Source organism: Balaenoptera borealis (genome assembly GCF_965194805.1).
Source record: "Balaenoptera borealis genome assembly, chromosome: 21".
In the NCBI taxonomy this organism is placed as follows: Eukaryota; Metazoa; Chordata; class Mammalia; order Artiodactyla; family Balaenopteridae; genus Balaenoptera; species Balaenoptera borealis.
The window spans coordinates 3963771-3986935 of NC_138880.1; the positions used below are offsets into that span (position 1 = coordinate 3963771).

The 23165-nt window shown below is 54.6% G+C and overlaps 1 protein-coding gene across 3 annotated transcripts in view; it reads right to left on the reverse strand.

Annotated features, from left to right (window-relative positions):
- Positions 1-2084: 2084 nt before the first annotated feature.
- The window catches only part of IKBKB (inhibitor of nuclear factor kappa B kinase subunit beta), a 53285-nt gene continuing 32204 nt past the window's right edge, over positions 2085-23165 (reverse strand). Inside the window, exons 9-22 of one of the 3 annotated variants that reach the window (XM_082374707.1) lie at positions 20538-20645; positions 16762-16891; positions 16285-16479; positions 15540-15654; positions 14788-14911; positions 14075-14232; positions 13861-13922; positions 12751-12860; positions 9167-9216; positions 8982-9081; positions 8636-8783; positions 6677-6804; positions 4427-4517; positions 2085-3388 (exon numbers count right to left, since the gene is read on the reverse strand). In XM_082374707.1, coding sequence (XP_082230833.1) covers positions 3323-3388; positions 4427-4517; positions 6677-6804; positions 8636-8783; positions 8982-9081; positions 9167-9216; positions 12751-12860; positions 13861-13922; positions 14075-14232; positions 14788-14911; positions 15540-15654; positions 16285-16479; positions 16762-16891; positions 20538-20645 — 1585 coding nt within the window. In that variant the 3' untranslated portion in view covers positions 2085-3322. Of the gene's footprint in view, positions 3389-4426; positions 4518-6676; positions 6805-8635; positions 8784-8981; positions 9082-9166; positions 9217-12750; positions 12861-13860; positions 13923-14022; positions 14233-14787; positions 14912-15539; positions 15655-16284; positions 16480-16761; positions 16892-20537; positions 20646-23165 lie in introns of those variants that run through there. The other 2 variants (XM_082374708.1, XM_082374709.1) reach the window with 2 other exon arrangements.

A 23165-nucleotide genomic window follows, 5' to 3' on the forward strand; every position in this document is an offset into this window, starting at 1 on the left:
GATTTCCAAGCAAAGTGTTGAAGGTGCAGTGTGATTTCTCCTTGCTGCTTATAGTAAAATGCAAGACAAAAGAAATAAATTGAAGAAAGAACTGTTAAGAAGAAAAGCAGCAGCATTTGATGATTTAGGAGATTCTCCATCTATCCATATTGCAAAGGATGCTAAAATTAAAAAACTCACTGTTGGAGAGAAGTCCAAGAGTGCAGCTGGACAACCTTTTGCTGAAGAGATTATTTGTGTGACTCACAGACCCACTCACTCATCTCAGCAGAAGCCAGGAACAGAAGTGGAGTTCTGTGGAGTTAAAGAAAGACCTGTGGATCTTTTGTTAACGGTGTGGACTCCCATGACATACACAGGAGACCCACAAGATTATTAAGAATGTTATATCAGCAGAAACAAGCTTGGTCTGAAAAGGACAGAGGGAGGATGGAATAAGTCTATTGGACTTCTAAAACTCAAGAGCCAGGAAATGGTTGACAGAGTTACTTGGTTGTAAACATGTGCTAGCTGTCAAGACAAAGGAGGAATGACTCTGAGGGCAGAGCCATGGGTGCAAAGGAAGAGACTGGAAGAGCAGTTACAGAGGCAGTGTGTGCAGAGGCAGAGGCCTATGAAGCTGCCTTGGGTTTGGTGGACAGAGCCTCAAGTGACAGAAAATGATTCTCAGGACTTGAAACCTAATGGAATGTACCCTGGTAGATTTCAAACTTGCTTCGGGCTAGCGACTCCTTTACTCCTTCCAATTTCTCCCCTTTGGAATGGGAATGTCTATCACATGCATATCTCGCCATTGTATTTTGGAAGCAGATAAACTGTTTTCTAGTTTCACAGGCCCACAGATGGAGGGATTTTGTCACAGGATGGATCATGCCCAGAGCCTGCCAAACCTGATGTAGATGATGAGATTCAAGACTTCTGAGCTGATGATATTTAGATTTTGGTCTTAGTGTTGATTCTGTAGTGGGTCGAGACTTTTCGGGATGGGGTGAATGTATTTTGCATGTGGGACGAATGTGAATTTTGGGGGGCTAGATGGTGGACTGTAGTGGGTTCAATGGTGGCCCCCCAGGAAGAAATGTCCACATCCTAATCCCCAGAATCTATAAATATCGCCTTATATTGTAAAACATGAGATCGAATTAAGGGTCTTGATCAAATTATGTGCCTCTTAGGCACTTATCTTGGATTATCCAGATCAGCCCTAAATTCAATCACGAGGGTTTTTTATGAAAGGTACACAGGGGGGATTTGACAGATAGAAAAAGAGGTGGCAATGTGACCACAGAGGCAGAGATGCAGCCACTAAGTCAAGGATCTCCTGGACCCACCAGAAGCTGGAAGAAGCAAGGGACAGAATCTCCCCTAGGGACTTTGGAGGACTTGATCTCAGACTTCGGCCTCCAGACCTGTGAGAATAAATGCCTGTTTTAAGCCACGTAGTTTGTGGTGATTTGTTATAGCAGACCTAGGAATCTAACAGAGTTGGAGAGCAGCTTCTTTGTTTGTGCCATTGGTCGGCGTCTCCAGCCTCCGTCAGGGACACAGGAGGCAAGAGGAAAACCCAGGGAACTCACCACCACCTCACCGCTCAGGGCCAAGGTCCCTAGCTGGTCTGCCTCCTTCTCACTGCCTTTTGGGGTCTTCTTATCTTTGTTTATAAATAACGTCCAAGGATCTCAGCTTTACTAGCAGGAGGAATAGGAAAAAAGTACATCTGCTCCACCTTTTGGAAGTGGAAGTCCTACCTCCAGAATTTTCACTTTTTCAACCAATTAGCATATTCCAGTTACATCACTCGTTTTAAACATTAGCTTTGGTGATGTCCTTCCTTGCTCAAAATTCTTCAGTGGCTCCCAAATGCCTATAAAATCAGCCCCTGACTCTTAACTCCACATTCATTCCCTCCCTAATCTGACCCCGTCCCAGCCTACCTTTCTGGTATAATGTCCCACTGCGCTCCTCACCGGTGTTTCCAAAATCACGCTTTATCAAACTCAGCTCTTTGGGACGTTGATCAATGTTACATGCACCCGGGAGAAAAAAAAAGGCTCTACTGTCAAATGAGTTGGGTAAACAGTGGATTTAGGCAGATTTAAGCCAGTTTATTATTATAGATCTTTCAGATTCTTTAATAAACCAGTGCACAAGGTGAATCTCCAAGAGGCAGTTAAAGCATGAAGCGTTTCCCAAACTTCCCTGACACAGAACCCACTGTACCGCCTCCATGTAAGGCACTCTGTGAAACTCTTCTCGTCCCACTTTCTTCTCCAACCAAACTTGCCTGTTTGTTTTCATCTGAACTCACTTTGCTTTCCTGCTGTTATAGGAAGGAGCGGCTTTTGTGAAACGTCAAAGAGGCAGTGCTGGTGCTCGGGCACTGTTTGATCAGGCACCCTTCAATTTCATAAAACTTTCCATTAAAGTTGGACTTTGAGTTCAGAAGTCCCAACCAGAGGTATTATAAAAATAGACTGTGGGATTTGAGTCATGCTACGAAAATAGAGAATCTGCTTTTTAAATATAAACCCATTTAATAATACCGTTGGATGATACGAGGGATGGGAACTGCCCCGCCCAGCCCGCCACACCCATGGACGGGGGTGTGGGCACAGGGGTCAGCAAGCTGGTGGCTGACAGACACCGTCCCCTCCTCCCTCTTCTCCATGGCAGCCTGCTCCCGGGGACTCTGGGACCCACAGGAAGGGAGATGCTCTCCCCTCCTGGCACCAGCGACTCACTCTGGCTGGAGAGACTCCGGACGGGGAAAGCAGCACTCACCCAACCTGGCCCAAGGTCGTAGGCAGAAGGAAAACGTTAGCAGCCGTGAAATCAGAAGAGGAGGGAGGACCGGGCCGGGCCGAAGCCACGGTTTCGAGAGAAGCCGGATCCCGATGAAACCTTAGCTGTGAAGACAGGTGGATGAGGCCTCTGGACATCAGGAGGGGTCAGGAGAGCACAGCTAGCACCAAGTGCCGTTCACACTTCGTCCTGAAAGTCAGTTAGACGTGCGGCCAGTGGTCTGTGCAGCCACCGTACTTGGAGCACTTGTCTCCGCGCAGAGGCAGCGGCCGCCGTGGCTCCATCTCCCCGGACGCCGCGCTCGGCGTCCACGTCTGCTGGGCCTCTGTGGCGGAGGACATCCGGCGTGCAGACAAGCTGCTGGCACTGCCACGGAGGGCTGCACCCTCGGTCCACGGCGGCGGTCACGGCTGCTGGGGAAGCGAGGTCTCCATCTGGGTGCCGAGGACACCGGGCGCGATGCAGCGGGGCCCCGGGGGCCTCGGGCCGGGCAGCCCAGCGGGGTCGGGGCCGCCCACCATCAGGAGGCCCGCTGCAGGCTGTGCTGCTCTTCCTCCCCCGACTGCAACCAGCTCCAGTCTAGAGACTGAAAGTCAACGGGCACGTTAAAGACACCGAGGCCACCCAGACATCTGCCTTCTTCGGGAGGCAACCAGCACCGTTTAGAAGGAAATTAAATGCCTCTCGTTAAGACAGTCTTGTTTCTGCAGGGTACCCCTGAGCTAGAGCTACGTCTGCAAAACCGTGCCGGAGCTTTTCTTCGGATGGGCTTGGAGCCCTGAGATTCCGGGAAGGCGATTTAAGTATTATTACTGCAGCTCCCAGCACCAACTCATGCTCACTGCGGGCAGCTGGTACCCTGGGCTAATCTCAGCTCTCGACCTCCAACCTCGCCAGGTGAAATGGCCTGGTCAGACTTCCTTTTCCTCTGGCAGAAGTGCAAACGGGCAGTGAAAGGATCGGAATATACACGGCTCGGAGGAGGAAGAACAGCAAGAAGAGACACAGAGAGCCCCAAACCAGAGAAGGACACTTGAATAAATAAGAAGTGATTACAACGAGCAGTATCCCCTCCGATTCTTCCCCAAAATAAGAAGTTCCGGAGACGCTAGCATGTGACCGCATCGGCAGGAAAAGGCCAAAGAGCCAAGCGAATGATTTAGCATCCTCTCAGCAACTTCAGCTTTGTCTCAACGTACCTGCATCTGGACTCGTTTTTCTTTAGGTCAGCCTCCCTACAACTAGGACTGCTAAGCCCCGAGTCCCTGAGAGGCGGGGTGGTGACGGGCTCTTGCTCTGTTCCCGGAGCCCAGCACTGCACCCCACACACAGACGCCCGGCAATTGTACAGAAGGTGCACCAGGGGAAAGGCCTTCTCACAGCGATGCTACCTTCCTCGTAAGGATCAAGTACAGTGAGGATGAAATGAGATAAAGCACATAAAGTACCTGCACACATTCACCAGTCATCAGCACTGTTATCATGGGGAATAAGAAGTATGCACTAGAAAATCCTAAGTGTACACTGAGATCGAGGAAGCACGGCATCGCCTTTCGATCTGCTTTTTCTCGTTTGCTGCAGAAAGAAAGGACGTGGAGCAGCGGGGGTTCCCACGGGCCATTACCCTTAAGCTCTGGTCCTGCTCCTTCATGGTGTCCTGTAGGGCGTTTTCCAGCTGGGCGCACAGGGTGTGTGCTTCAGCCACGAGGTCTTCACTAAGAAAAATGATTGAATTATTAGAACGTGGTCAATGTTAACTTTTCAAAAGTGTTTGCAAATATGCTAAAGAGCTTCTGGAAAGATTTTAAAAATTAAATAATTATTCTGAGGCTGAGTGTCTTAAAACACCATGTTATTGCCTAAGTGATTTCATCCGTCTAGTTGAGTGCTGTTACAGAAGCTCGAATCCAGCTACGAGCACCACTGTTCACAACGTGGAAAAGCAGGGATCCGGCTTAATACCAAAGCTCTTTCTGACTTAACTAGATTCTCTCCAAACTGCCACAATCTGAAGATCTCTCCCAAATCACCTGTTTTCCACTTTTTGAATTGGACAAAAATATACACACCATGCAATTTCCCCAGGTGTCCCCAGCTCGCTGAGATCTGGGGGAAGCAAGTTCTGGGAACTGATTTGTTTACTGCGCTCTCTCCTTCTCTCTGATGAGAAATGCACGTGTCCCCCTGAGAACCGGCCGCGGTGAGAAACAGGAGAGCAGAGCGAGCCGTCGTCTGTCCTTTCTAACCTCGGCTCGAGGGCGTGGAGACACAGACAGCGGCCTGGGCCCCCGGGACGACTTCTCCAGAGCTTTGAGGATCTCATGGAAAGAGAGTGACAGATCCAGGAGGAAGGGCCCTCGATCCCCTCCTCTCACTGCGAAGGGGGCACTGATGGAAGGAACAGGGCACAGCGGTGCCCAGGCTCACCCATGGGTCACTAACCAGGCTCCAGGCTCCGGGCCGGCCCCAGAGGCCCCGTGAGAGGCGCGGGACCTGGTTACCATCCTCAAGGAGCTAACAGTAAGCTGGGGAGAGAATTAAGAATCCCAAACAGGGACTTCCCTGGCGGTCCAGTGGTTAGGACTCTGCGCTTTCACTGTTGAGGACCCGGGTTCAATCCCTGGTCGGAGAACTAAGATCCCGCCAGCCAAGCGGCAAAATAAAGAAAAAATTTAAAAAAATTAAACATAAAAAATCCAAAACAGTACAGGCTACAAACCCCCCAAGTACAGGAACAGGATTTTTAAAAACAGCTGTATTGAGATAAATTTACAAACCATAAAGTTCACCCACTTAAGGTGCACAATTCCATAGTTCGAGTACATTTATGGAGTTGTGCAACCATCCTGGTAATCCAGTTTTGGAACGTTTTCATCACCCAAGAAGAAACCTTGTACCTGTCGTCAGTCACTCCCCATTCCTGCCCCGCGCCCTGCCCTCGGCAATCATTAATCTATTTTCTCTTCTATAGATCTGCCCACAGGAACCGATTTTAACCACGTCCAGGAGGAGAAGGATCCCTGTGCTCGTGTGTCAGGGCCGTGGAGGAGGTGGGCGCAGAGGGAGGATGGCTCTGGGGAAAGGTGTCAGCGGAGCCGAGGTTCTGGAACTTCAGGGTGCGGGAGGGTCAGCCAGGGCTGGTTCAACAGGACTGCTCGGCCCCACCCCGAGCTCCTGACCCCGAATCTGCATTTCTGGCAAGTACCCAGAACCCGCCGATGCTGCTGGTCTGGACCAGACTTTAAGACCCGTGACGGAGGAGCCAGGAGTCTGCCCGGGAGCAGTGGGTCAGAATGGGGAGGTGGCGTGAAGGCGTGAGAAGGCTCAGGCTTGGACCCCGAGGCAGCAGGAAGCCGTGGCTGGTCCCTAAATAACCTGAGGAATAACTCAATCAAAATGGTCTCCTGTGAAGACTGATTTGACCAGAGGAGCCTGGAGGCAGCACTAGGCGGGAAGCAGGGAGGGAAAAGTTCGCCAGAAGGGCTCTGGGGCTCTGCTCCCAGCTCTGCGGCAGGGGTGCAGGTGATGAGTGGGGCAGGGAGAGGCCACGGGAGGGACCAGTGACACGCGACTCAGGCGTGGAGGCCAGGGCACGCCCTCAGGGACCTGGTTCTACGAGCAGACCGCGACGGGCGGACTCGCGGGAAGCGGGGACTGGCCAGCACTTCCAAGGCTCCCGTCCAGCAACGAGCAACCCGACCTCAGACGAGGAAGCCTTAGTCAGCAAGTCAGGAGGAGCTCTGAGAGCAGAACGCCACATCTGTCCCCACAGCACCCGGCAAAGGGAACAAACACCGAGGAACACGCACAGACCCGCCGACGGGTGACCGACGCGCCCTGACTCCTGCACTGGGCGCGGCGAACGGGGACGCACCTCTTCTTGACGGCCTCGGGTAAGCTGTCAGGGGCTGGGCAAGGCTGCGACAGCAGCTGGCTGGGCTGACTCAGGCGGGACGTGTTCATGCTGTCTGGGCTTCCGCTGACGGGACCTCGGACTTTGCTCTAGATGACAAAACCAGGAAGAGAGTCAGCAGTTTTGGAGCAAACAGATGTTTCAAATTTTGCATTCACACCAGGGTACTTTCTTTTTTTCAAGTTTTTTTTTTTTTCGATGTGGACCCTTTCTAAAGTCTATATTGAATTTGTTACAATATTGCTTCTGTTTTTTATGTTTTGGTTTTTGGGCTGAGAGGCATGTGGGATTTTCGCTCCCCGACGAGGGATCAACCCACACCCCTGCATTGGAAGGTGAAGTCTTTAACCACTGGACCGCCAGGTTAAGTCCCAGTCACCACACCAGGGTATTTTCTCATGAGACAACTGGCCATGAGACACAGGCTCTTCCTGGAGAGATAGGTCAACTTCGCTATTTGATGGTTTGCATTTCAGTTTAGAAACTGTTTCTGTATCTATAGGTGTGCTTTTTGGTAAAAGTTTCTAGGGGCTTCCCTGGTGGCACAGTGGTTAAGAATTCGCCTGCCAATGCAGGGGACACGGGTTTGATCCCTGGTCCGGGAAGATCCCACATGCCGCGGGGCAACTAAGCCTGTGCACCACAAATACTGAGCCTGCGCTCTAGAGCCCGCGAGCCACAACTACTGAGCCCACGTGCCACAACTACTGAGCCCACGTGCCACAACTACTGAAGCCCGTGCACCGCAACAAAGAGTAGCCCCTGCTCGCCGCAACTAGAGAAAGCCCGCACGCAGCAACAAAGACCCAACGCAGCCAAAAATAAATAAGTAAATTTATATTAAAAAAAAAAAAGATTCTAAATACAGAGAGATCTGAGGGCTCTATTTCATTAGTTGGGTCGCTTAACAAACTCTTACAAGGAAATTAGAAGGAAGGTGTGTTTACTCTTTCCAAGTAGAAGACAGACACACAAAGGTCCTAAGTGACTTTCTGTGACTCGCACCATGCGCGGGACAGAAGGAGACCAAGGTGTTCTGACGCCCCAGGCTGCGGCGGCCACTCCACCTTACGCAGCCGTGTGCCCCCGATCCGTGACCAAGTCGCTCTGCTGTCACCTCCTCAACTTCCCTGCAGCCCTCACGGCGGCGGGGTCTGTCCCACCAGCTCGCTTCCAAGACACGGCTTTTACCCGGCTCGTCTCCCTTCTCTGTCCGGGGCTCTCTTTTGTGCTGAGGGTTCTCTCTGAGCAACACTCAGTGGGATCGCAGCTATGCTGAGACGGCGGGCACAGAAAGTGCGGGCTGAGTGCTGCACGGCACAGGCACGGCTCAGGCCACACGGGCACGCACCGCGGGGGCTGCATGCAGATCTTCAGGAACCTGGGTGTATGACCTCGCCTGGAAAAAGGATCTTTGCAGGTGTAGCTAAGGAGCCTGTGATGAGATCACCCTGGACTATCTGGGTGGGACCTGAATCCAGCGACAAGTGTTTTTACAAGAGATACTCAGAAAAGAGACGCAGAGAAGAGGGTCACGTGGAGACAGAGGCAGAGACGGGAGGGATGCTGCCACAAGCCAAGGAGTACTGGGAGCCGCCGAAATCGAAGATGAGGCGAGGAAGGAGGAGGGATTCTCCCCTCCAGCCTCCAGAGGGAGCCCGGCCCCGCCGACACCTTGAGGGCGGCCTTCTGGCCTCCAGGACCGTGAGAATAACTGTGATGATTTATCACAGCCGCCACACGCACAAGTAACACAAGGACACAGGCGCCCACCTCGCCCCTCCCCACTCACACCAAGTCACGGAGCAGAGAAGTAGAAAGTGAGCAGCAGCAGCGGAGCGCTGGCGGGGGCCCCGCGGTCCCCACGCCGGGCGCGTGGGCGGGGGCCGGCAGCACAGGGCCCGGCCGAGGGTCACTCACACAAGCGATCTTCAGGAGGTTCCAGAGCTCCTTCTGCCGCTTCTCCTGCAGCCGAACCACAGTCCTCTCGTCCTCGCTCATTAAGCTCACCACCTCCTCCACCTTGGGCAGCAGCTCCAGAGCCTTCTGCTTGCAGACCACAGTCTTGCTGTGAAGAACAAACGTGACAAGCTCCAGCGGCACGTGGAAGCACGTCGCAGGAAGCAGGACGCAGCCCCGGCAGTTAAGGCTCCGCTCGGCCGCTGCAGGTGGAGGTCCCGCGGGGCTCAGGTGAGTGGGCGAGGCCTCACACACAGCCCGCCGCCCCTCCTCGCTCCGCCCCGCCGGAGGGAAGGCGGCCTGATACCTGAGCTGCGTATAGATCACTCGCACTTTCTTCTCAAAGCCTTGGATTGCCTGCAGGAGCAGCCGTACCATTTCCTGACTGTCGCCATCGGTTCGCTGGTCTGCAAAGAGGGATGGGGTCGCACGGTCCGCGGGGGGCTGGCCTGGTGCCCGGGTAGCGAGGGACACGGGAGGTGGCCCACTCACCTCGGGGCTTCTCCCTCAGCCTCCGGTAAAGCTCCCGCGCCTGCTCTTCTCTGAAACACACGAGACAGCAGCTTCGTCAGCATCGAGCAGAGGTCAACAAGCTCACCTGAAGCGCCAGGGCCAACTCCTGCCGGCAGCACTACTGATTTCTAGAAGCCAGACGGGCAGCACATCCCGACTGGAGCAAACGATCGTTCCTGGTGATGTTACAGGTGAAATCCATGACAAGGGAAGGCTCGCCTCATTATCAAAACTCAAACACCTCCAAGGCCTAGTGAGAATCCTCAGGACAGGAGTCTCCTCTGAATTCCCTGCCCGCCCGGCTCCTGCCATCGGGACTCTGGGTGCGGTCTGTTGCTGGACCTGAGCCCGGAGAACGCGGCCCCCGAAAACTCAAGCCCAGGAGCAGACACAGACGCCCTCCCAGTGCCCCTAACACAGTGAGACGGGCTGACATTTTCAGGGGTGACTTTCGTTTGAAAACCAGAGGAGAATAAAGGGTTAAATGACTTGAGAAAATATGGACTACAAATAACTAAATTTCTGATGTTCGGCATCTGGTCCTAAGAATCCTAGTAGAAGCGTCAGAGGACACGGCTGAGCCCCAAGGAGGTAGCTCCTGAGGGGCCCCGAGGCTCACCTGCCCCTCCTGTCTGCTCCCAGGGCTGCAGGCGGGGCTGCTCTGCCTAGGCACCCCCCTGCCCTCCCCCCGCCCCCGGAGCCAAGGCCAAGTTCCTGATCAAGACTCAGATGAAGTTTCCACATCCCACCTTCTAAGACTTGCCAGGCTCCTCCCCTGTTCTACTTTCTGCTCCTTGGGCCATGCCGAGTGAGGGTGGGCTGGGCGGCCCTGGCGTCTAATCTGATACTTTGGTCAAGCAAAGGCTCCTGGGACAGCAGCCTCCGTAGTTCACGAGCCACCGCTGGGGGCGTTATCTGAACTGGTCCCCATAACTGTGAGGTCAGACAGCGCTTCTCTATCCTGTGAGGCTCAGAGTGACAGAGGTGTGTCCGTGCTCATCTCTGCACGTGCCGAGATGACCCCCCCCAGGGGCTGAGCTCCGGGGGGAGTGGGCCCATGGGGCTCCACTGGGACCGCACTCGAACCAGCCCGACACACACACACACAAAGAGAGACACACACACAGACACACACATTCCCATACAGGCCCACTCTCACACAACACGCACTCACACACACACACACACACACGCTCACATACAGACTCACTCTCACACAACACGCACTCACACACATATACACGCGCGCACACACACGCTCACATAGACTCACTCTCACACAACGTGCACTCACACACACATACACGCGCGCACACACACGCTCACATACAGACTCACTCTCACACAACGTGCACTCACACACACATACACGCGCGCACACACACGCTCACATACAGACTCACTCTCACACAACGTGCACTCACACATATACACGCGTGCACACACACGCTCACATACAGACTCACTCTCACACAACGTGCACTCACACACACACACACACACACACATGCTCACATACAGACTCACTCTCACACAACGTGCACTCACACACATATACACGTGCGCACACACGCTCACATACAGACACTCTCACACAACGTGCACTCACACACATATACATGCGCGCACACACACGCTCACATACAGGCCCACTCTCACACAACGTGCACTCACACACATATACACGCGCGCACACACACGCTCACATACAGGCCCACTCTCACACAACGTGCACTCACACATACACGCGCACACACACGCTCACAGACTCACTCTCACACAACGTGCACTCACACACACACACGCTCACATACAGACTCACTCTCACACAACGTGCACTCACACACATATACACGCGCGCACACACACGCTCACATACAGACTCACTCTCACACAACGTGCACTCACACACATATACACGCGCGCACACACACGCTCACATACAGGCCCACTCTCACACAACGTGCACTCACACACATATACACGCACGCACACACACGCTCACATACAGACTCACACAACACGCACTCACACGCGCGCACACACGCTCACATACAGACTCACTCTCACACAACACGCACTCACACACATATACACGCGCGCACACACACGCTCACATACAGACTCACTCTCACACAACGTGCACTCACACACACACGCTCACATACAGACTCACTCTCACACAACACGCACTCACACACACACACACAGACTCACTCTCACACAACGTGCACTCACACACATATACACGCGCGCACACACACGCTCACATACAGACTCACTCTCACACAACGTGCACTCACACACATATACACGCGCGCACACACACGCTCACATACAGACCCACTCTCACACAACGTGCACTCACACACACATACACGCGCACACACACGCTCACATACAGACTCACTCTCACACAACGTGCACTCACACACACATACACGCGCACACACACGCTCACATACAGACCCACTCTCACACAACGTGCACTCACACACACATACACGCGCACACACACGCTCACATACAGACCCACTCTCACACAACGTGCACTCACACACACATACACGCGCGCACACACACGCTCACATACAGACTCACTCTCACACAACGTGCACTCACACACATATACACGCGCGCACACACACGCTCACATACAGGCCCACTCTCACACAACGTGCACTCACACACATATACACGCACGCACACACACGCTCACATACAGACTCACACAACACGCACTCACACGCGCGCACACACGCTCACATACAGACTCACTCTCACACAACACGCACTCACACACATATACACGCGCGCACACACACGCTCACATACAGACTCACTCTCACACAACGTGCACTCACACACATATACACGCGCGCACACACACGCTCACATACAGACTCACTCTCACACAACGTGCACTCACACACACACGCGCGCACACACACGCTCACATACAGACTCACTCTCACACAACACGCACTCACACACACACACACACAGACTCTCACACAACGTGCACTCACACACACACACACACACACGCTCATACAGACCCACTCTCACACAACGTGCACTCACACACATATACACGCGCGCACACACACGCTCACATACAGACCCACTCTCACACAACGTGCACTCACACACACATACACGCGCACACACACGCTCACATACAGACCCACTCTCACACAACGTGCACTCACACACACATACACGCGCACACACACGCTCACATACAGACCCACTCTCACACAACGTGCACTCACACACACATACACGCGCACACACACGCTCACATACAGACCCACTCTCACACAACGTGCACTCACACACACATACACGCGCACACACACGCTCACATACAGACCCACTCTCACACAACGTGCACTCACACACACATACACGCGCACACACACGCTCACATACAGACCCACTCTCACACAACGTGCACTCACACACATATACACGCGCGCACACACACGCTCACATACAGACCCACTCTCACACAACGTGCACTCACACACACATACACGCGCACACACACACACACTCACAGGTCGTCCAGCGTCCCGCCCTGCTTCCGGCCCATGGGGCTGCGCTGCAGGTCCACGATGTCCGTCTGCAGCGCCATCATCCGCTCCACCAGGTGCTTCACCTCGTTCTCCTGAAGGAAGAGCGGTGCTGAGGCCAAGGACGCAGCGAGAAACTCCTGAGACACGGGGTTCTCGGGGGAGCCCTCCGGCCCCGCCGCAGACCCTCAGCCGACCAGCCGGAAGGGACACGGACTTGGAGCCCTGCAGTCGGATCTGGGGTCGGCCACCTGCCAGCTGCGTGGCCCTCGGGCAGGTCACCTGACCTTGCGCTGCAGTTTCCTCCACCGTGAACTAGGCTCTCAAAGGGCTGCGTTAGGGTGAGAGGAGACAGAGCAGGTGGGGGCCTGGCCTGGTCCTGGCGTGGAGAAGCGGCTGGGGCACATTCTCTTCTCCAAATTCGTCCATTATCTCAGGGATTACACCCACGAGTGCCAAGACTGGGGGTGCGCTCGTGTCCCTGTGGTTGAACAAGGTACTGCCGATGGACACCCACCTTTAAGGAGGCACATCGGTACTGATTGATAGAAACAGATGTTAAGACACGGAGGTGAAACTCCCTGCCCAAGTTCACAGGGAAAATGGTGACAAAGTCCAGGAAAAAGCCTTGGAGTCCACAGTCTTCCACTTGTGTGAGGTCTGCCATGTCACACCCTGGCCTCATAATCAACACTTTTCAGTGGCATCTGATTTACACTGTCCTAAGACTTGCCCTTTAGACCCATTCTTTCCTGGGGATTTCATGTCCCAAGGAGGTTAGAACAACCTCCGACAAGACGGCGTGTTGCTCCTTCACCCAAGGCCCCTTCTCATGGAAAGAGGACACTTCACGTCGTAATCCTGACTCCAATCTGTGCAGGTCCCGGACCTGCCACGGCAGGGCCCCCTGCACTGTCCCCCACCCCCTGCCTCTCCCCCTCTTTCCAGCAAGTCCTAGCTGAGGGCAGAGAGCTGGGAGAGGAAAATCTCATTTTCGACATACAAGCTCAACCGAGCGCGCAGCGAGAAAGGGGAGGACGGCAGTGAAGAGCCTCGCGCCCTCGGCCGGGCTGGGGACCCCAGGGCGCCTCCTACCCGTCCACAGAGCTCCACGGCCTGCTCCATCTCCCTCCAGGCCAGCAGCAGCTTGTCTGACGCTGGAAAAAAATGGAAGGAAAATAAATTAAAAGCAAAACGAAAACATCCCCAAACCAAAACAGAAAACAAGCGATTCAATGGCAAGGGGACAAAAGACACCTCGGAAAGAAGAGGAAAGGGACGCTCTCTCGAGACTCATCGCAAAGCGTACACTCACTGATCCCAAATTCCTTCTGTTCACTGTACTTCTCCAGGTCAATCTGAATGCTGGTTTTAAAGAAATCCAGCTTGGCCTTGAGCTGCTGAGACATAGAGGCCATGGAATTCTTCATCTTGGACAGGCAGCTGTTGTTCCGGAGCAGATTCATCCTGCAGGGGCCCCGAGAAACAGAACCGTGGGGCGTCTCTGGCGTCCAAGTACCATTTCCCGGACAATAACAAAACCACCTCGAACACCACGGCAGGCCCCTGCTATAATTAGCATAACCACAACAAGAGCAGCCACCTATAACCGTAACGACAATCTCCTGGCCCTCGGCAATGGCTGAGGTTCTGCTCCCAAACTGGAATTAGGCCAAGTACCACACGAAGCGACCCAAACCAGCCACAACCCGGGGAAAGAGTCAGCCCAGCCTGGCAGGACGGTCAGGGGAGGGCGGCTGACCCACGCCGCAGCGAGCCCTTCCGCGGTCCCGGTGCTGCCCTCCGTCCGGCAGCCCCGCCCCGTCCGCGCCCCTGCGCCGCCCGCGGACCACACCAGCCTGGTCGGGTCTGACGGAGCCTCCCTCCATCCCACCCTTCCAGACTAGCGTTCCCCTGCTCGCTCTCCCAGCGGCCACCCCCGGGCCCTCGCCTCTGCCACTGTCCTGCGGCCGGGCCACCGGGCAGCTCTGAGCAAGCGAAGGCGAACCACCGGGCACGTACATGGCGGCGCGCTGGCCCTGCTGCAGGCGGCCGCAGTCCTCCTTCAGGGCCTGGATGCTGTGCCAGACCTGACCCCACACCTTCCTCAGCTGGAAGAACGGGAGGCTCCTCTTGGGCTCTTGCACTGCCAGAGACACACACGACCGTCAGGGAGCGGCGCCTGCGACGGACCGCCTCCTGCCCGCGGGGCTCGCAGGCACGTCTACACTGCTCCGTTATGTACTGCGCTGTTGCTGCACAACCGTGTCGGGTGCTGGGCCTGGTCACGGCTGCAGACGTTTTTGTGCCCTGGTAGAGCACAGGCACGTCAAAAGTTACAGACGCACAGAACACCCCAGAAGGTAGACCCAGGAGTCAGGCAGCAGTGGTTCCCCTGGGGAGACGGGGAGACGGAGGCACTTACTGCCTACCGTACAATCTTTTTGATTTTTTGGTATCGCGTGCACGTATTGATTGTTAAAATATGAAGACGACTTCAAAAATCAACAAAATGGTCACGTGGGTCAAGTTCAGTGGCCTGTGGGCAGTACTGTCTGTCCTCTGTTTAAATGAGGTTGACATTAATTCAAGATGGATGTCCTTTCCTCTCTTCACCTGGGCTACTCCTCGCGGGTGCAAGTGAGGAAGGCTGCCTGAGGGCCGGAGGGACTCATCTTCTCAGGGGGGGCCCCTCCCTCGGTCCAGGGCTCTCCCTCCAGCCTCGTCCCAAGCACTGTAAGTAATTATCTTTTAAAAGATCACGCTGTTCTTACGGATACAGCTGACGCTTTCAGGCTGGGGCCGTGGGGAGATCTGGGTCTCATAGGCGACCCTGCTGTTGTCAAAGAGGAAAACGAGATCCATGTCCAGGGTGCGGCCCTCGTTCAGCTGCAAAGGGACAAGAGCAAAATGAGGCCTCGTGGACCCAGCCCCTCCTTTTCTCAAGCAACAACGGGGGGAGTCTTCAGAGGGTCCCGACAGCACCGTCCTCAGAGAGCAGGTGCCGGGCGCCCACCGAGCCTTTCCTAGGGGCCGCGGCCTCTGCTTCCCTTGGCTGTTCCTTTTACACTTATTCCCAAATGCAAACCTTATCTACAACTTACTCTGTTCTGTTTTATTCTCTGATTGTCTTTATTGTGCAACTTAGATGGTTTGCTTTACTGTCCAGTGACTCTCTCTCCTGCGTTAACTTTCCAGCTCTTTCTGTGCAGCTATCAGCACGGTTCTGCACACACGAGGTGTGTCAAAAATAGTTTTGGTTGACTCGGAAAAATGAAGCATCACTTTGGCAGCAAAGGCAAAAGAAAGGCACTCCCAGTGGTCTGGAAGGAACAGGTGAAGCATGGGGTGACTCAGATCTCCTATCAGGTTCACGGGATCTCGCATTCCAACCTCAAAACAGGCAGGTGCTTGCCCTGCGTGGTAACAGACTGCCTGGCACGACGGAGTGGGATGGGACGGGCGAGCAGCTTCCCGGGGTCGGGTGGGGCTGGGGCGCCTGCAGGAGGCCGGTCTCACCTTGCCGTCGGAGGTGCACTGAGCGGCGGGCTTGTCGGGGGTCAAGGCCAGACCCGCTTCCTGCAGCAGCTCCTGGTCCTCCTCGGGGATGCCTGTGTCCTGCTGGATCCGGGCCTTCAAGCTAGGCAGACTCTCGTCCTCTGCCACGGGGTAGGTGTGAATGGTGCCCGTGACCATGTTCAAGACGTGAACCAGCTGCGACACAACCCAGGACAAACCACTTGATGGACTCCCGCCTGCTCGCCTGGATCCCCTGCCACTCCCCACACCTCCCAGCCTCCCAGAGGCCTGGCCTGGGGAGGAAGGCCAGCGCTGGGCCACACACAGGAGGAGTCTTCCCACTCCTGTCCGGCCACAGCTACGACCTCGTGACCCACGTCGGTCAGCAAGGGGTCCCATCACCCTCTCACACGGAGACGCCCTCACGGGAGACTGCGTTTGCCCACTGGTCGGGCAGCCCACAGCCCGCAGGCTCACCTTCAAGTTTAAGATGTCGTCCAGGGCCCTGAAGCAGCCATTGGGCCCGTAGACGGGGTCGGTGCCCCTCTGTCGGGGGTGCCACATCAGCATCAGCTGCAGCCACTTCTCCAGCCGCTGGGCCAGGACGCTGAGAAGAGGGGGCCATGCACGTGTGTGTGTGTGTGTGTGCGCGCGCGTGCGTGTGGGCCCAGAGCCAGCCTCAGGGCCCCGCGTGGGAACTGAAAGGCACTCACACCTCACACGCACGTGACCATCACGCGGACGGAGCCAAAGTGATCCCTGAGGATGAACTAACCTGAGGAAAGACGAGCCTTTCCAACAAAACGACTCACTCAGGCGCTCACCCCCCCGCTCCCGGATCCGCGCCAACACCCTCACATCAGGGCTGTCTCGGCAGATGGCTGTGCAAGAACCTCAGGGAGCTTTCTATGTGCTTCCCAGGCCCGCCCCACCTCAGGAGAACCGCCCACACGATCCAGACCTCTCGCTGCCGATTCGCTTTGTCGGTCGCCCCGGGGATCCCTCGCGGGGTCCACACGACAAAGTTCTCACTTCTCCCGGCCCGGCGGGGCCCCGCCGGCACCCTCAGCGGCCCTCGCCGCGCCCCCAAGAAAGCCCTGCAGAGGCCAGCACCGCTACGAGCTGCCGCTCCTGGGCCCCCCCACCCCCCATCTTTCCCATGCCTGTCCTGCACGTCTTTCCAGATCCTTCCAGAAAGTTCCAGCCCGCCCAGTCATCCCGCGCAGCTAGTCCACTCGGTACCTCTCTCCCCGTCCTCCAAACACTCTTGGTCACCGTGCTCCGTGCTCCCCAGCTGTGTGTGGCCGCCTGGCAGCTTTCCTCTGTACTAGCCCCCAGTTCTGATAGGATTACCTGACTGCTCATATTCTGGCTCTAAGACCAGACGGCAGTGCCGTTCAAACGGCAAAGGTTTGTTTGTTGACAGTAACACACGATTAGGCTGCAGGCAAAGAGAAATAAAGCGTAATCCCCTGGCCGTCAAAGGCTTACAGCTGACCAGAAGGTAAACCCTCTGCAAAACCAAGTGTCGCGTGATGCAGAAGCTTCTTGGAGTGATGAGAGGTACAGACAGATTGCCGTGTGAATTCGGGAAGGAGAAGACTCCTAGACGGGGTCGGGGGGAAGGCGTTCTACGGTTAACACTGAGATGGATTAGGAGAAGACTGCTAGACGGGGTCGGGGGGAAGGCGTTCTGCGGTTAACACCGAGATGGGTTAGGAGAAGACTCCTAGACGGGGTCGGGGGGAAGGCGTTCTGCGGTTAACACCGAGATGGATTAGGAGAAGACTCCTAGATGGGGTCGGGGGGAAGGCGTTCTGCGGTTAACACCGAGATGGATTAGGAGAAGACTCCTAGATGGGGTCGGGGGGAAGGCGTTCTGCGGTTAACACCGAGATGGATTAGGAGAAGACTCCTAGATGGGGTCGGGGGGAAGGCGTTCTGCGGTTAACACCGAGATGGATTAGGAGAAGACTCCTAGATGGGGTCGGGGGGAAGGCGTTCTGCGGTTAACACCGAGATGGATTAGGAGAAGACTCCTAGATGGGGTCGGGGGGAAGGCGTTCTGCGGTTAACACCGAGATGGATTAGGAGAAGACTCCTAGACGGGGTCGGGGGGAAGGCGTTCTGCGGTTAACACCGAGATGGATTAGGAGAAGACTCCTAGACGGGGTCGGGGGGAAGGCGTTCTGCGGTTAACACCGAGATGGGTTAGGAGAAGACTCCTAGACGGGGTCGGGGGGAAGGCGTTCTGCGGTTAACACCGAGATGGATTAGGAGAAGACTCCTAGACGGGGTCGGGGGGAAGGCATTCTGCGGTTAACACCGAGATGGATTAGGAGAAGACTCCTAGACGGGGTCGGGGGGAAGGCGTTCTGCGGTTAACACCGAGATGGATTAGGAGAAGACTCCTAGACGGGGTCGGGGGGAAGGCGTTCTGCGGTTAACACCGAGATGGATTAGGAGAAGACTCCTAGACGGGGTCGGGGGGAAGGCGTTCTGCGGTTAACACCGAGATGGATTAGGAGAAGACTCCTAGACGGGGTCGGGGGGAAGGCGTTCTGCGGTTAACACCGAGATGGGTTAGGAGAAGACTCCTAGACGGGGTCGGGGGGAAGGCGTTCTGCGGTTAACACCGAGATGGATTAGGAGAAGACTCCTAGACGGGGTCGGGGGGAAGGCGTTCTGCGGTTAACACCGAGATGGATTAGGAGAAGACTCCTAGACGGGGTCGGGGGGAAGGCGTTCTGCGGTTAACACCGAGATGGATTAGGAGAAGACTCCTAGACGGGGTCGGGGGGAAGGCGTTCTGCGGTTAACACCGAGATGGATTAGGAGAAGACTCCTAGACGGGGTCGGGGGGAAGGCGTTCTGCGGTTAACACTGAGATGGGTTAGGAGAAGACTCCTAGACGGGGTCGGGGGGAAGGCGTTCTGCGGTTAACACCGAGATGGGTTAGGAGAAGACTCCTAGACGGGGTCGGGGGGAAGGCGTTCTGCGGTTAACACCGAGATGGGTTAGGAGAAGACTCCTAGACGGGGTCGGGGGGAAGGCGTTCTGCGGTTAACACCGAGATGGGTTAGGAGAAGACTCCTAGATGGGGTCGGGGGGAAGGCGTTCTGCGGTTAACACCGAGATGGATTAGGAGAAGACTCCTAGACGGGGTCGGGGGGAAGGCGTTCTGCGGTTAACACCGAGATGGGTTAGGAGAAGACTCCTAGACGGGGTCGGGGGGAAGGCGTTCTGCGGTTAACACCGAGATGGATTAGGAGAAGACTCCTAGATGGGGTCGGGGGGAAGGCGTTCTGCGGTTAACACCGAGATGGATTAGGAGAAGACTCCTAGACGGGGTCGGGGGGAAGGCGTTCTGCGGTTAACACCGAGATGGGTTAGGAGAAGACTCCTAGACGGGGTCGGGGGGAAGGCGTTCTGCGGTTAACACTGAGATGGATTAGGAGAAGACTCCTAGACGGGGTCGGGGGGAAGGCGTTCTGCGGTTAACACCGAGATGGGTTAGGAGAAGACTCCTAGACGGGGTCGGGGGGAAGGCGTTCTGCGGTTAACACCGAGATGGGTTAGGAGAAGACTCCTAGATGGGGTCGGGGGGAAGGCGTTCTGCGGTTAACACCGAGATGGATTAGGAGAAGACTCCTAGACGGGGTCGGGGGGAAGGCGTTCTGCGGTTAACACCGAGATGGGTTAGGAGAAGACTCCTAGACGGGGTCGGGGGGAAGGCGTTCTGCGGTTAACACTGAGATGGATTAGGAGAAGACTCCTAGACGGGGTCGGGGGGAAGGCGTTCTGCGGTTAACACCGAGATGGGTTAGGAGAAGACTCCTAGACGGGGTCGGGGGGAAGGCGTTCTGCGGTTAACACCGAGATGGGTTAGGAGAAGACTCCTAGACGGGGTCGGGGGGAAGGCGTTCTGCGGTTAACACCGAGATGGATTAGGAGAAGACTCCTAGACGGGGTCGGGGGGAAGGCGTTCTGCGGTTAACACCGAGATGGGTTAGGAGAAGACTCCTAGACGGGGTCGGGGGGAAGGCGTTCTGCGGTTAACACCGAGATGGGTTAGGAGAAGACTCCTAGACGGGGTCGGGGGGAAGGCGTTCTGCGGTTAACACCGAGATGGGTTATGCCAGGTGCCGGCCGCGGCAGGACGTCCCCGCGTCAGAGCTACCAGGACGTCTGCTCTGACCTCCACTTCTGAAAAAGGAAGGACACGACGCGGAGGGGAAGGCCTGGGGCCGTACCTGTTGAGGTTGCTCGGTTGGGGTAACGAGCTGGAGAACTTCACGGCTCCGTTCAGGTCCTCACTCACCACGATGTCCATCTCACTCTTCTGCCGGACTTTGGAGTGCCTGCGGACGCAGGGCCTGGTCCGTCACGCCGCTCGTGATGACCCCGCGTCACCCAGCAGCCAAGAGCCCCTCTACACCGGTAGCCTTCCACTTGACAACCGGACGGGATGCCCCCGGGTCGCTAGCTAACCCCTTGGGATGCCGGCCAGTGCGTCTGCGTCCTGCTAGGATGCTTCTCTGAGCGTTTAAGGCCGTCAGCACTGCCCGGTGAGTGTCACTGACCTTCAGCCTTGTCCTGCTGACTCCTGGCCTCACCCTGGCTCATCCTTATCTTTCTTCTACTTTTCATCGAACACAAACTCTCACGTTTTGGTAGAGGATGAAATTAGGACGTGCACACCAAGATTACTGCACAAGGATCCTGTTCACGTGAAACCTGCAGGCACCACACACTTCCCTCTTAATGCGTGTGGCTAAGCGTTACTTCTGATGGTGAATGAACGGTTACATTTCCCACCCTAGAGACCCTTTTGATGTATCTGAAATAGTATTTGAAGGAAGCAGATTTTTACACTGGTTTCAAATCTTCTCGGGGACAAGGGTGATGACGTAAGTCTGAATAATGCTTCATGGATAACCAAGCACTGACTGCGAACACGCCCTTCTCTGCCCGATGACCCCATGTGGCAGACGGTTTTCAGCCACCCATTCAGCGGTGAGGAAGTGAAGATCAGGGGACCTGCCCAAGGTCACACCACCGGGGACTCAGATCCAAAGTCTGGTGCCCCTTCTACTCTGTCTAAATGCCTGCATCCTTCCTTTTCAAAAACACATAAGAAATTCAAATGAAAAATGCTTTAGCCCTGAAGCCTCACTGGCAAGGGGTGAACCGGACCATGTGGAGCACACGTAGCCTGGAAGAGCTGGGGTCCAGCTGGAACCTGCCTGCTCTAAGTCAGGCTGTCATTACACACAATGGGATGGTCCTCTGATAGAAACTCGGTCTGTCAACGGGAAACTATATAGATAAAGAAAAGGACACAGTAAGTGAAATGCTTACTGCTTAGGCCGGTCCTAAAATGCACTTCACAGTAGCTCAGTGATAGGATAATAAAGCTCAAATTTCATTTGTCCTGAAGTTACTATCTACCTGCCACCTGAGATGAGAGTGAAATTGCTAAAGCTGCCTGAGGCATTACAAGGCAGACAAGACAGGCACGTCTCACAGCTACTGGGTTTCAGAGATGTCCGCCTGCAAGTGGTCACCCGGCCTCCCGGCTCCGTACAGGAGGCTGGCTCTGAAGACAAAAAACTTACTATGAAGATGCCAGGCCATTAGGGATAGCTTCAAATAGCATTTCTTCTTCTAGTTCTAATGGACTTTAACTCATCTTGTTATAAATAATGGAAACGCTCGACATTTGAACTGAAAAAAATGCAGTAATTCCTTGGTTAGTTAAAAACGCTATAGATGTACAGACATTTAAAGTTTTTGTCGTGATGGTTACATGATAAGGTGTGACTCTCATGTAATGAGCTAATTCAACACTCCAGAACCCAGCTCAGGAGCGCTGCCTCTTCTAAAGTCAGTCCCCACAGGAGGGCACTCTCTGCCAGGTCACCAGGCTCCTCAGGAGCTGGGACCGTGCCCGGCTCATCTCTTCCAGTGTCTGGCATGTGAACGGTGACTGAACTGGACCGCGTCACACAAAACTACTCTTCTGGAATTGATTTCAAAGGCTACATCTTACTCTTATAAATAAACAATCTCATGATGTAAGTACCTGTCCCTTGAAAAAGTCAATGTTTTCGCTACTTCCAGAAAGATACTGAGAAACGTGACAACAGCCATTGCGGACCCACAAAGGGGCAGCTTTTGTACGTTCCTGGTGGAAACGTTATTTATACAAACTTTCTGTGGAGCAATTTGTTAGTGCACATGGAAGATCTTTAAAATGCGGATAATCTTTGATCTGTTGATCCCATTTCTAGGAATTTATCCCAGGGAAATAACTGCGGACATACAAGGATTTCCCTACAATGATGTTATTCTTGGTGTTATTTTAAGAAGTAAAAATTATAAACCACTGATTCTTCCAGTAATGGGGAGCAGGTTAAACCAACTACAGTGGAACAGCAAACAGATGTGACAAAGACCATGGAAGAACAGAAAGCATTTTCAGTAGCAAGTCTGAAAGGCAGGTTCTATGAGAGTATGCATGGTAACCTACTTTGTTTTTTAAATAAACACAGGCACAATGAAGAATCTGGAGTCACAGAGATATGTTCACAGCAGTCGGAGGAAATTCTCAGTGTAAAAATCCTGGAAGAGCACGTACAGGGCAGTGTGCGTATCACACTGTCACTGAGGTAAAATGCGGTGGCATACATAAATGAGTTAACAAACAGGTACATGCCCATTTGCTTGTACACGTACAAGACATCCTCAGAGGTGGACCCAAAATCAACGGGACCAGATGCCTGTGGGGAGGAACCATGACTTCTCACTTTTATGCTCTGAAGTTTGAACCACATGAACTTACCACTGCTCCAAAAAATAAAAACTGGAGATAAAAAAAT